This window comes from Oncorhynchus kisutch, linkage group LG13 (genome assembly GCF_002021735.2).
Source record: "Oncorhynchus kisutch isolate 150728-3 linkage group LG13, Okis_V2, whole genome shotgun sequence".
NCBI lineage: Eukaryota > Metazoa > Chordata > Actinopteri > Salmoniformes > Salmonidae > Oncorhynchus > Oncorhynchus kisutch.
This window is the reverse complement of record NC_034186.2, coordinates 892,984-908,259: the sequence shown is the minus strand read 5'-3', so window position 1 is coordinate 908,259 and position 15,276 is coordinate 892,984. Positions and strand designations below refer to the sequence as shown.

At 41.0% G+C, this 15,276-nt stretch overlaps 1 protein-coding gene across 10 annotated transcripts in view; it reads right to left on the bottom strand.

Moving 5' to 3' along the window:
* herc2 (HECT and RLD domain containing E3 ubiquitin protein ligase 2) overlaps positions 1-15,276 on the bottom strand; it is a 183,060-nt gene that overhangs the window by 14,551 nt on the left and 153,233 nt on the right. For all 10 annotated transcript variants that reach the window (XM_031838148.1, XM_031838142.1, XM_031838141.1 and 7 more), the window contains 2 exons: positions 1,190-1,367; positions 826-987 (listed from right to left, as the gene is read on the bottom strand). In XM_031838148.1, coding sequence (XP_031694008.1) covers positions 826-987; positions 1,190-1,367 — 340 coding nt within the window. The remainder of the gene's footprint in view (positions 1-825; positions 988-1,189; positions 1,368-15,276) is intronic.

The window sequence follows — 15,276 nt, the reverse complement described above, 5'->3', positions numbered from 1 at the left end:
CATCCCCCCCTAGACTGCCGGGGTCTGGTTACCCCCCCCCCCTAGACTGCCGGGGTCTGGTTACCATCCCCCCCCTAGACTGCCGGGGTCTGGTTACCATCCCCCCCCTAGACTGCCGGGGTCTGGTTACCATCCCCCCCCTAGACTGCCGGGGTCTGGTTACCCCCCCCCCCTAGACTGCCGGGGTCTGGTTACCATCCCCCCCCTAGACTTCCGGGGTCTGGTTACCATCCCCCCCTAGACTGCCGGGGTTTGGTTACCCCCCCCCCCTAGCCTGCCGGGGTCTGGTTACCATCCCCCCCGCCCCCTAGACTGCCGGGGCCTGGTTACCCACCCCCCCCCCCCCCCAGACTGCCGGGGTCTGGTTACCATCCCCCCCCCACCCCCTAGCCTGTCGGGGCCTGGTTACCCCCCCCCCCCCCCCCCCAGACTGCCGGGGTCTGGTTACCACCCCCCCCCCCCCCTAGACTGCCGGGGTCTGGTTACCACCCCCCCCCCCCCCCCCTAGACTGCCGGGGTCTGGTTACCACCCCCCCCTAGACTGCCGGGGTCTGGTTACCCCCCCTGCCGGGGTCTGGTTACACCCTCCCCCCCTAGGCTGCCGGGGTGTGGTTACCACCCCCCCCCCCCCCCCCCCCCCAGCTGCCGGGGTCTGGTTACCATCCCACCCCCTAGCCTGCCGGGGTCTGGTTACCACCCCCCCCCCAGACTGCCAGGGTCTGGTTACCACCCCCCCCCCCCCTAGACTGCTGGGGTCTGGTTACCATCCCCCCCCCTGGACTGCCGTGGTCACCTGCGGTGTTAGTGGACGGGTCTGGTCTGTACCTTCATGGGGACCTTGCAGCCGTCGCTGCCGCCCCGCCCAAGCTTGCCATAGTCTCCATCGCCCCAGGACCAGACCATGTCATCGTCAGTCAGACAAAGAGTCTGGGCGTCACCACTACCACACGCCACATCTATCACCCTGTGGCCCTGCAGAGCATCCACCTGGAGAGAGACCCACAACAGAGAGACAGATATACACTCAGCATCAGGACGTGTTTGTGTTTGTGTGTGAGTTAGAGAGTGAGAGAAGTTGAGTGGAGAGATTAGAAGGAGAGAAGAAAAGTTAAGAGAAGCGAGGTTGAGGAGAGAAGAACAATTGAGTGAAGAGAAGATGAGAGAAGAGGAGAGGAGAACCACGGCTTACCAGTTTGGGTTTGAGTTGGTCCTCAGAATCTCCATGCCCCAGGCGTCCGTAGCGTCCCTTGCCCCAGGTGTAGAGCTCTCCGCTGGCCGTGATGCAGGCACTGTGGGCCCCTCCAGCAGCTACATCCACCACCTCCACCCCCCGTAGGGACTCTATCACGCGGGGACGGTCACACGGGCTAGAAGAGGGGGAGGAGAGGTCACAAGTTTGTATTTCGCTTTACTACAAGCCAAACAATGTTGCTATTGCAAATCATATGGAAGTTGAGAAGTGTAGCCAACTAACGTGGGGCCCTGCACACTATGAGAATAAGGTGTGTGTGTGTATAAGGTTGGACGATGTCAATCTTGATCCTATCGTGATTATGGACTCATAAAACATTGTGATATTTATTTATTTTACCAGCTAAGTTGATTGAGAACACGTTTTTAATTACACCAACGGCCTGGGGAAGAGTTACAGGGGAGAGGAGGAGGGATGAATGAGCCAATTATAAGCTGGGGATGATTAGGTGATCGAGGGCCAGATTGGGAATTTAGCCGTCACACCAGGGTTAACACCCCTACTCTTACGATAAGTGCCATGGGATCTTTAATGACCGCAGAGAGTCAGGACACCAGTTTAACATCCTATCAGAAAGACGGCCCCCTACACAGGGCAGTGCCCTGGGGCATTGGGATATTTTTTAGAACAGAGGAAAGAGTGCCTCCTACTGGCCCTCCAACACCACTTCCAGCAGAATCTTGTCTCCCATCCAGGGACCGACCAGGACCAACCCTGCTCAGCTTCAGAGCTAAGCTAGCAGTGGTATGCTGCTGGCTGTATACACTGGATAAACAGTGGTTCCTCCTTTAAAAGTTGATACTGCAGCACAGCATACAGGATACTGCTGTGTGGTACAGCCTAATACACTGGTTCCTCCTTTAAGAGTTGATACTGCAGCACAGCTTGCAGGATACTGCTGTGTGGTACAGCCTAATACACTGGTTCCTCCTTTAAAAGTTGATACTGCAGCACAGCTTGCAGGATACTGCTGTGTGGTACAGTCTAAAACAGTTGTTTCAAAATTCTTCCATTTAATAATGATGGAGGCCACTATGTTCTTGGGGACCTTTAATGCTGCAGAATGTTTTGGTACCCTTCCCCAGATCTGTGCCTCGACACAATCCTGTCTCTGAGCTCTACAGACAATTCCTTCGACCTCATGGCTTGGTTTTTGCTCTGACATGCACTGTCAGCTGTGGGACCTTATATAGACAGGTGTGTGCCTTTCCAAATAATGTCCAATCAATTGAATTTACCACAGGTGGACTCCAATCAAGTTGTAGAAACATCTCAAGGATGATCAATGGAAACAGGATGCACCTGAGCTCAATTTCAAGTCTCATAGCAGGGTCTGATTACTTATAAGTAGTATATTTGCTAACATTTCTAAAAACCTGTTTTCGCTTCATCATTATGGGGTATTGAGTGTAGATTGATGAGGAAGAACATTTATTTAATCCATATTGGAATAAGACTGTTACGTAACCATGTGGAAAAGGGGTCTGAATACTTTCTGAATGCACTGTACATACAACCACTGAGATCATTATTTAACTCTGTTGGTCATCTATGAAAGTTTGAGCATTTTGGAGAACGATCAATGTACTGTTATAATCCCCTCAGAGCCTGGTTCCTCTCCCCCCAGCACAGCCAGAAGAGGACTGGCCACCCCTCAGAGCCTGGTTCCTCTCCCCCCAGCACAGCCAGAAGAGGACTGGCCCCCCCTCAGAGCCTGGTTCCTCTCCCCCCAGCACAGCCAGAAGAGGACTGGCCCCCCCTCAGAGCCTGGTTCCTCTCCCCCCAGCACAGCCAGAAGAGGACTGGCCACCCCTCAGAGCCTGGTTCCTCTCCCCCCAGCACAGCCAGAAGAGGACTGGCCCCCCCTCAGAGCCTGGTTCCTCTCCCCCCAGCACAGCCAGAAGAGGACTGGCCACCCCTCAGAGCCTGGTTCCTCTCCCCCCAGCACAGCCAGAAGAGGACTGGCCCCCCCTCAGAGCCTGGTTCCTCTCCCCCCAGCACAGCCAGAAGAGGACTGGCCCCCCCTCAGAGCCTGGTTCCTCTCCCCCCAGCACAGCCAGAAGAGGACTGGCCCCCCCTCAGAGCCTGGTTCCTCTCCCCCCCAGCACAGCCAGAAGAGGACTGGCCACACCTCAGAGCCTGGTTCCTCTCCCCCCAGCACAGCCAGAAGAGGACTGGCCACCCCTCAGAGCCTGGTTCCTCTCCCCCCAGCACAGCCAGAAGAGGACTGGCCACACCTCAGAGCCTGGTTCCTCTCCCCCCAGCACAGCCAGAAGAGGACTGGCCACCCCTCAGAGCCTGGTTCCTCTCCCCCCAGCACAGCCAGAAGAGGACTGGCCACCCCTCAGAGCCTGGTTCCTCTCCCCCCAGCACAGCCAGAAGAGGACTGGCCACCCCTCAGAGCCTGGTTCCTCTCCCCCCAGCACAGCCAGAAGAGGACTGGCCACCCCTCAGAGCCTGGTTCCTCTCCCCCAGCACAGCCAGAAGAGGACTGGCCACCCCTCAGAGCCTGGTTCCTCTCCCCCCAGCACAGCCAGAAGAGGACTGGCCACCCCTCAGAGCCTGGTTCCTCTCCCCCCCAGCACAGCCAGAAGAGGACTGGCCACACCTCAGAGCCTGGTTCCTCTCCCCCAGCACAGCCAGAAGAGGACTGGCCACCCCTCAGAGCCTGGTTCCTCTCCCCCCAGCACAGCCAGAAGAGGACTGGCCACCCCTCAGAGCCTGGTTCCTCTCCCCCCAGCACAGCCAGAAGAGGACTGGCCACCCCTCAGAGCCTGGTTCCTCTCCAGGTTCCTGCCTTTCTAGGGAGTTTTTCCTAGCAACCATCTGCATTGCTTGCTGTTTGGGGTTTTAGGCTGGGTTTCTGTACAGCTCTGTGACATCTACTGATGCAAAAAGGGCTTTATAAATACATTTTATTTGATATATAATGTGTTCCGTGAGTAGTGTAGTGTGTACAGTGTACATAGCATATTGTGTACAGTAGAGTGTATATAGCATAGTGTGTATAGTGGATATAGTATAGTATACATAGCAGTGTATATAGTACAGTGTGTATAGTATAGTGTACATAGTATAGTGTATATAGTAGTGTGTATAGTGTGTATATAGTATAGTGTATATAGCATAGTGTGTATATAGTATAGTGTATATAGTATAGTGTGTATATGGTATAGTGTGTATATGGTATAGTGTGTATATGGTATAGTGTGTATATGGTATAGTGTGTATATAGTATAGTGTGTACAGTGTATATAGCATAGTGTGTATATAGTATAGTGTATATAGTATAGTGTGTATAGTGTATATAGTATAGTGTATTTATGGTATAGTGTGTATAGGGTATATAGTATAGTGTGTATAGAATAGTGTGTATAGTGTACATAATGTGTATAGTGTATACAGTATAGTGTATAAAGTATAGTGTAGATAGCGTATATTGTGTTTAATGTACATAGTGTATGTAGTATAGTGTGTATATAGCATAGTATATATATAGTATAGTGTATATAGTAGTGTGTATATAGTGTATATAGTATAGTGTATATATAGTATAGTGTGTATAGTGTATATAGTATAGTGTATATAGTATAGTGTGTATATATTGTATAGTGTGTATAGTGTATATAGTATAGTGTATATAGTATAGTGTGTATATGGTATAGTGTATATATAGTATAGTGTATATATAGTATAGATAGTATAGTGTGTATATAGTATAGTGTGTATATAGTATGTATAGTGGGTATATAGTATAGTGTATATAGTATAGTGTATATAGTGTATAGTGTGTATATAGTATAGTGTATAGTGTATATAGTATAGTGTGTATATAGTAGTGTATATAGTGTATATAGTATAGTGTGTATAGTATGTATATAGTATAGTGTATATAGTATAGTGTGTACAGTGTGTATATAGTATAGTGTATAAATAGTATAGTGTGTATATAGTAGTGTGTATAGTGTGTATATAGTATAGTGTATATAGTATATATATATATATATATATATATATGGTATAGTGTATATAGTATAGTGTATATATAGTATAGTGTGTATATAGTATAGTGTGTATAGTGTGTATATAGTATGTATAGTGTGTATATAGTATAGTGTATATAGTATGTATATAGTATAGTGTATATAGTATAGTGTGTATATAGTATAGTGTATAAATAGTATAGTGTGTATATAGTAGTGTGTATAGTGTGTATATAGTATAGTGTATATAGTATATATATATATATGGTATAGTGTATATAGTATAGTGTGTATATAGTATAGTGTGTATATAGTATAGTGTATATATAGTATGTATAGTGTGTATATAGTATAGTGTATATAGTGTATAGTGTGTATATAGTATAGTGTGTATATAGTAGTGTGTATATAGTATAGTGTATGTAGTATAGTGTGTATAGTATGTATATAGTATAGTGTATATAGTATAATGTGTACAGTGTGTATATAGTATAGTGTATATAGTATAGTGTATAAATAGTATAGTGTATAAATAGTATAGTGTGTATATAGTAGTGTGTATATAGTATAGTGTATATAGTATAGTGTGTATATAGTATAGTGTGTATATAGTATAGTGTGTATAAAGTATAGTGTATATAGTATAGTGTGTATAGCGTGTATATAGTATAGTGTATATATGGTATAGTGTATATAGTATAGTGTATATAGTATAGTGTATATAGTATAGAGGGTATAGTGTGTATATAGTACAGTGTATATAGTAGTGTATATAGTATAGTGTATATAGTGTATACAGTATAGTGTATGTAGTATAGTGTGTATATAGTATAGTGTATATAGTATAGTGTGTATGGTATAGTGTATATAGTCTAGTGTATATAGTATGTATATAGTATAGTGTATATAGCATAGTGTATATAGTATAGAGTGTATAGTATTGTGTGTATATAGTATAGTGTATATAGTATGTATATAGTATAGTGTATATAGTGTGTATATAGTATAGTGTGTATATAGTATAGTGTATATAGTGTGTATATAGTATAGTGTGTATATAGTAGAGTGTATATAGTAGTGTGTTTATAGTATAGTGTATAAATAGTAGTGTGTATATAGTATAGTGTATATAGTATATATATATGGTATAGTGTATATATGGTACAGTGTATATAGTATAGTGTGTATATAGTATAGTGTATATAGTATAGTGTGTACAGTGTGTATATAGTATAGTGTATAAATAGTATAGTGTGTATATAGTAGTGTGTATAGTGTGTATATAGTATAGTGTATATAGTATATATATATATATATGGTATAGTGTATATAGTATAGTGTATATATGGTATAGTGTATATAGTATAGTGTGTATATAGTATAGTGTATATAGTATAGTGTGTATATAGTATAGTGTATATATAGTATAGTGTATATAGTGTGTATATAGTATAGTGTATAGTGTGTATATAGTATAGTGTGTATAGTATGTATATAGTATAGTGTATATAGTATAGTGTATAAATAGTATAGTGTGTATAGTGTGTATATAGTATATATATATATGGTATAGTGTATATAGTATAGTGTATATAGTATAGTGTGTATATAGTATAGTGTGTATAAAGTATAGTGTATATAGTATAGTGTGTATAGCGTGTATATAGTATAGTGTATATATGGTATAGTGTATATAGTATAGAGGGTATAGTGTGTATATAGTACAGTGTATATAGTACAGTGTATATAGTATAGTGTATATAGTATAGTGTATACAGTATAGTGTATGTAGTATAGTGTGTATATAGTAGTGTGTATATAGTATAGTGTATATAGTATATATATATATGGTCTAGGCCATATATAGTATGTATATAGTATAGTGTATAGTGTGTATATAGTATAGTGTATATTGTGTATATAGTATAGTGTGTATATAGTAGAGTGTATATAGTAGTGTGTTTATAGTATAGCGTATATATAGTATAGTGTATATATGGTATAGTGTATATAGCATAGTGTATATAGTATAGAGTGTATAGTATTGTGTGTATATAGTATAGTGTGTATAGTGTATATAGTATAGTGTGTACAGTGTGTATATAGTATAGTGTATATAGTATAGTGTATAAATAGTATAGTGTGTATATAATAGTGTGTATAGTGTGTATATAGTATAGTGTATATAGTATATATATGGTATAGTGTATATAGTATAGTGTATATATGGTATAGTGTGTATATAGTATAGTGTGTACATAGTATAGTGTGTATAAAGTATAGTGTGTATAGCGTGTATATAGTATAGTGTATATATGGTATAGTGTATATAGTATAGAGGGTATAGTGTGTATATAGTACAGTGTATATAGTATAGTGTATATAGTGTGTATATAGTATAGTGTATACAGTATAGTGTATGTAGTATAGTGTGTATATAGTATAGTGTGTATAGTGTGTATATAGTATAGTGTATATAGTATATATATATATGGTATTGTGTATAAATAGTATAGTGTGTATAGTGTGTATATAGTATAGTGTATATAGTATATATATATATATATATATGGTATAGTGTATATAGTAGTGTATATAGTATAGTGTGTATATAGTATAGTGTGTATATAGTATAGTGTGTATAAAGTATAGTGTATATAGTATAGTGTGTATAGCGTGTATATAGTATAGTGTATATATGGTATAGTGTATATAGTATAGTGTATATAGTATAGAGGGTATAGTGTGTATATAGTACAGTGTATATAGTATAGTGTATATAGTGTATATAGTATAGTGTATACAGTATAGTGTATGTAGTATAGTGGGTATATAGTAGTGTGTATAGTGTGTATATAGTATAGTGTATATAGTATATATATATATATATATATATATGGTCTAGGCCATATATAGTATGTATATAGTATAGTGTATAGTGTGTATATAGTATAGTGTATAGTGTGTATATAGTATAGTGTGTATATAGTAGAGTGTATATAGTAGTGTGTTTATAGTATAGTGTATATAGTATAGTGTGTATAGTATGTATATAGTATAGTGTATATAGTATAGTGTGTACAGTGTGTATATAGTATAGTGTATATAGTATAGTGTATAAATAGTATAGTGTGTATATAGTAGTGTGTATAGTGTGTATATAGTATAGTGTATATAGTATATATATGGTATAGTGTATATAGTATAGTGTATATATGGTATAGTGTGTATATAGTATAGTGTGTATAGTATAGTGTGTATAAAGTATAGTGTGTATAGCGTGTATATAGTATAGTGTATATATGGTATAGTGTATATAGTATAGAGGGTATAGTGTGTATATAGTACAGTGTATATAGTATAGTGTATATAGTGTGTATATAGTATAGTGTATACAGTATAGTGTATGTAGTATAGTGTGTATATAGTATAGTGTGTATATAGTATAGTGTATATAGTATAGTGTGTATATGGTATAGTGTATATAGTATGTATATAGTATAGTGTATATAGCATAGTGTATATAGTAGAGTGTATAGTATAGTGTGTATATAGTATAGTGTATATAGTATAGTGTATATAGTGTGTATATACTATAGTGTATATATAGTATAGTGTATATAGTATTGTGTAGCGTGTATATAGTATAGTGTGTATATAGTAGTGTGTATAGTGTGTATATAGTATAGTGTATATAGTATACATAGTATAGTGTGTATAGTATGTATATACTGTATATAGTATAGTGTATATAGTATAGTGTATATATAGTATAGTGTATAAATAGTATAGTGTGTATATAGTATAGTGTATATAGTATATATATATGGTATAGTGTATATATGGTACAGTGTATATAGTATAGTGTGTATATAGTATAGTGTGTATATAGTATAGTGTATATAGTATAGTGTGTACAGTGTGTATATAGTATAGTGTATAAATAGTATAGTGTGTATATAGTAGTGTGTATAGTGTGTATATAGTATAGTGTATATAGTATATATATATATATATATATGGTATAGTGTATATATGGTATAGTGTATATAGTATAGTGTGTATATAGTATAGTGTATATAGTATAGTGTGTATATAGTATAGTGTATATATAGTATAGTGTATATAGTATGTAAGTAGGCTGCATAGGGTCACATTTTCCGGTCATTTCCGGTCACAACTTGCAGGCTTGTTTTCGAGTTGCTGTGCGTTTTGTTGCTAACCTGTTTTGCTACCTGACAACTTTACGGTTTTCACTTTTTAATTACCGTTCATATATTTATTTATTTTTTCCTCAACTTTTTCACTCCGGACGCTTTATCTGGACACGATTCGTCAGGACCTCCAACAGCCGAAGCTAAGTAGTAACATTAACATGATGACTTCTAATTGCAGCCGCTGTACTCGGCTTACGGCGAGGATAGCTGTGCTGCAAGCCCAGCTTCAGACGCAATCGTTAGGCAAGGGTAATTTCAGTGTAGGAAAGGATGAAATAGCGTCTGTGGCACCAGTAAGTACAGATAGTAGTGTAAATCCCCTGGCACAGTCCCCGCAGCCGGACAACTTTCTCACGGTTTCTGGAAGGAAATGCTGTAGGAACGCTCAACCGGTGTCGCTCATTCAGCCGACAGAAACTTTCAACCGGTTTTCCCCATTAAGCAGCGGGTCGGAGTCAGAGGCCGATTCTTCTCTGGTCTCTACTCCTCCCGTTACGGGGTCTGAGACGCCGAAGCTTCCCACCATTAGACAAATTGAAAACTCTAGTCATTGGCGACTCCATTACCCGCAGTATTAGACTTAAAGCGAATCATCCAGCGATCATACACTGTTTACCCGGGGGCAGGGCTACCGACGTTAAGGCTAATCTGAAGATGGTGCTGGCTAAAGCTAAAACTGGCGAGTGTAGAGAGTATAGAGATATTGTTATCCACGTCGGCACCAACGATGTTAGGATGAAACAGTCAGAAATCACTAAGCGCAACATAGCTTCTGCGTGCATATCAGCTAGAAAGATGTGTCGGCATCGAGTAATTGTCTCTGGCCCCCTCCCAGTTAGGGGGAGTGATGAGCTCTACAGCAGAGTCTCACAACTCAAATCGCTGGTTGAAAACTGTTTTCTGCCCCTCCCAAAAGTTAGAATTTGTAGATAATTGGCCCTCTTTCTGGGACTCACCCACAAACAGGACCAAGCCTGACCTGCTGAGGAGTGACGGACTCCATCCTAGCTGGAGGGGTGCTCTCATCTTATCTACCAACATAGACAGGGCTCTAACTCCTCTAGCTCCACAATGAAATAGGGTGCAGGCCAGGCAGCAGGCTGTTAGCCAGCCTGCCAGCATAGTGGAGTCTGCCATTAGCACAGTCAGTGTAGTCAGCTCAGCTATCACCATTGAGACCGTGTCTGTGCCTCGACCTAGGTTGGGCAAAACTAAACATGGCGGTGTTCGCCTTAGCAATCTCACTAGGATAAAGACCACCTCCATTCCTGTCATTACTGAAAGAGATCATGATACCTCACATCTCAAAATAGGGCTACTTAATGTTAGATCCCTTACTTCAAAGGCAATTATAGTCAATGAACTAATCACTGATCATAATCTTGATGTGATTGGCCTGACTGAAACATGGCTTAAGCCTGATGAATTTACTGTTTTAAATGAGGCCTCACCTCCTGGCTACACTAGTGACCATATCCCCCGTGCATCCCGCAAAGGCGGAGGTGTTGCTAACATTTACGATAGCAAATTTCAATTTACAAAAAAAAAAATGACATTTTCCTTTTGAGCTTCTAGTCATGAAATCTATGCAGCCTACTCAATCACTTTTTATAGCTACTGTTTACAGGCCTCCTGGGCCATATACAGCGTTTCTCACTGAGTTCCCTGAATTCCTATCGGACCTTGTAGTCATAGCAGATAATATTCTAATCTTTGGTGACTTTAATATTCACATGGAAAAGTCCACAGACCCACTCCAAAAGGCTTTCAGAGCCATCATCGACTCAGTGGGTTTTGTCCAACATGTCTCTGGACCCACTCACTGTCACAGTCATACGCTGGACCTAGTTTTGTCCCATGGAATAAATGTGGTGGATCTTAATGTTTTTCCTCATAATCCTGGAATATCGGACCACCATTTTATTACGTTTGCAATTGCAACAAATAATCTGCTTAGACCCCAACCAAGGAACATCAAAAGTCGTGCTATAAATTCACAGACAACACAAAGATTCCTTGATGCCCTTCCAGACTCCCTCTGCCTACCCAAGGACGCCAGAGGACAAAAATCAGTTAACCACCTAACTGAGGATCTCAATCTAACCCTGCGCAATACCCTAGATGCAGTTGCACCCCTAAAAACAAAAAAAATGTCTCATAAGAAACTAGCTCCCTGGTACACAGAAAATACCCGAGCTCTGAAGCAAGCTTCCAGAAAATTGGAACGGAAATGGCGCCACACCAAACTGGAAGTCTTCCGACTAGCTTGGAAGGACGGTACCGTGCAGTACCGTAGAGCCCTTACTGCTGCTCGATCATCCTATTTTTCTAACTTAATTGAGGAAAATAAGAACAATCCGAAATTCCTTTTTAATACTGTCGCAAAGCTAACTAAAAAGCAGCATTCCCCAAGAGAGGATGACTTTCACTTTAGCAGTGATAAATTCATGAACTTCTTTGAGGAAAAGATTATGATTATTAGAAAGCAAATTACGGACTCCTCTTTAAACCTGCGTATTCCTCCAAACCTCAGTTGTCCTGAGTCTGCACAACTCTGCCAGGACCTAGGATCAAGAGAGACGCTCAAGTGTTTTAGTACTATATCTCTTGACACAATGATGAAAATAATCATGGCCTCTAAACCTTCAAGCTGCATACTGGACCCTATTCCAACTAAACTACTGAAAGAGCTGCTTCCTGTGCTTGGCCCTCCTATGTTGAACATAATAAACGGCTCTCTATCCACTGGATGTGTACCAAACTCACTAAAAGTGGCAGTAATAAAGCCTCTCTTGAAAAAGCCAAACCTTGACCCAGAAAATATAAAAAACTATCGGCCTATATCGAATCTTCCATTCCTCTCAAAAATTTTAGAGAAGGCTGTTGCGCAGCAACTCACTGCCTTCCTGAAGACAAACAATGTATACGAAATGCTTCAGTCTGGTTTTAGACCCCATCATAGCACTGAGACGGCACTTGTGAAGGTGGTAAATGACATTTTAATGGCATCGGACCGAGGCTCTGCATCTGTCCTCGTGCTCCTAGACCTTAGTGCTGCTTTTGATACCATCGATCACCACATTCTTTTGGAGAGATTGGAAACCCAAATTGGTCTACACGGACATGTTCTGGCCTGGTTTAGATCTTATCTGTCGGAAAGATATCAGTTTGTCTCTGTGAATGGTTTGTCCTCTGACAAATCAACTGTAAATTTCGGTGTTCCTCAAGGTTCCGTTTTAGGACCACTATTGTTTTCACTATATATTTTACCTCTTGGGGATGTTATTCGAAAACATAATGTAAACTTTCACTGCTATGCGGATGACACACAGCTGTACATTTCAATGAAACATGGTGAAGCCCCAAAATTGCCCTCGCTAGAAGCATGTGTTTCAGACATAAGGAAGTGGATGGCTGCAAACTTTCTACTATTAAACTCGGACAAAACAGAGATGCTTGTTCTAGGTCCCAAGAAACAAAGAGATCTTCTGTTGAATCTGACAATTAATCTTAATGGTTGTACAGTCGTCTCAAATAAAACTGTGAAGGACCTCGGCGTTACTCTGGACCCTGATCTCTCTTTTGAAGAACATATCAAGACTATTTCGAGGACAGCTTTTTTCCATCTACGTAACATTGCAAAAATCAGAAACTTTCTGTCCAAAAATGATGCAGAAAAATTAATCCATGCTTTTGTCACTTCTAGGTTAGACTACTGCAATGCTCTATTTTCCGGCTACCCGGATAAAGCACTAAATAAACTCCAGTTAGTGCTAAATACGGCTGCTAGAATCCTGACTAGAACCAAAAAATTTGATCATATTACTCCAGTGCTAGCCTCTCTACACTGGCTTCCTGTCAAAGCAAGGGCTGATTTCAAGGTTTTACTGCTAACCTACAAAGCATTACATGGGCTTGCTCCTACCTATCTCTCTGATTTGGTCCTGCCGTACATACCTATACGTACGCTACGGTCACAAGACGCAGGCCTCCTAATTGTCCCTAGAATTTCTAAGCAAACAGCTGGAGGCAGGGCTTTCTCCTATAGAGCTCCATTTTTATGGAACGGTCTGCCTACCCATGTCAGAGACGCAAACTCGGTCTCAACCTTTAAGTCTTTACTGAAGACTCATCTCTTCAGTGGGTCATATGATTGAGTGTAGTCTGGCCCAGGAGTGGGAAGGTGAACGGAAAGGCTCTGGAGCAACGAACCGCCCTTGCTGTCTCTGCCTGGCCGGTTCCCCTCTTTCCACTGGGATTCTCTGCCTCTAACCCTATTACAGGGGCTGAGTCACTGGCTTGCTGGGGCTCTCTCATGCCGTCCCTGGAGGGGGTGCGTCACCTGAGTGGGTTGATTCACTGTTGTGGTCATCCTGTCTGGGTTGGCGCCCCCCCCCCCCCTTGGGTTGTGCCGTGGCGGAGATCTTTGTGGGCTATACTCAGCCTTGTCTCAGGATGGTAAGTTGGTGGTTGAAGATATCCCTCTAGTGGTGTGGGGGCTGTGCTTTGGCAAAGTGGGTGGGGTTATATCCTTCCTGTTTGGCCCTGTCCGGGGGTGTCCTCGGATGGGGCCACAGTGTCTCCTGACCCCTCCTGTCTCAGCCTCCAGTATTTATGCTGCAGTAGTTTGTGTCGGGGGGCTGGGGTCAGTTTGTTATATCTGGAGTACTTCTCCTGTCCTATTCGGTGTCCTGTGTGAATCTAAGTGTGCGTTCTCGAATTCTCTCCTTCTCTCTTTCTTTCTCTCTCTCGGAGGACCTGAGCCCTAGGACCATGCCCCAGGACTACCTGACATGATGACTCCTTGCTGTCCCCAGTCCACCTGGCCATGCTGCTGTTCCAGTTTCAACTGACCTGAGCCCTAGGACCATGCCCCAGGACTACCTGACATGATGACTCCTTGCTGTCCCCAGTCTACCTGGCCATGCTGCTGCTCCAGTTTCAACTTCCACCTGACTGTGCTGCTGCTCTAGTTTCAACTGTTCTGCCTTATTATTATTCGACCATGCTGGTCATTTATGAACATTGAACATCTTGACCATGTTCTGTTATAATCTCCACCCGGCACAGCCAGAAGAGGACTGGCCACCCCACATAGCCTGGTTCCTCTCTAGGTTTCTTCCTAGGTATTGGCCTTTCTAGGGAGTTTTTCCTAGCCACCGTGCTTCTCCACCTGCATTGCTTGCTGTTTGGGGTTTTAGGCTGGGTTTCTGTACAGCACTTTGAGATATCAGCTGATGTACGAAGGGCTATATAAATAAATTTGATTTGATTTTGATTTGATTTGATATAGTATAGTGTATATAGTGTATAGTGTGTATATAGTAGAGTGTATATAGTAGTGTGTATATAGTATAGTGTGTATAGTATGTATATAGTATAGTGTATATAGTATAGTGTATAAATAGTATAGTGTGTATAGTGTGTATATAGTATAGTGTATATAGTATATATATATATGGTATAGTGTATATAGTATAGTGTATATAGTATAGTGTATATAGTATAGTGTGTATATAGTATAGTGTGTATATAGTATAGTGTGTATATAGTATAGTGTGTATAAAGTATAGTGTATATAGTATAGTGTGTATAGCGTGTATATAGTATAGTGTATATATGGTATAGTGTATATAGTATAGTGTATATAGTATAGAGGGTATAGTGTGTATATAGTACAGTGTATATAGTACAGTGTATATAGTATAGTGTATATAGTATAGTGTATACAGTATAGTGTATGTAGTATAGTGTGTATATAGTAGTGTGTATAGTGTGTATATAGTATAGTGTATATAGTATATATATATATATATGGTCTAGG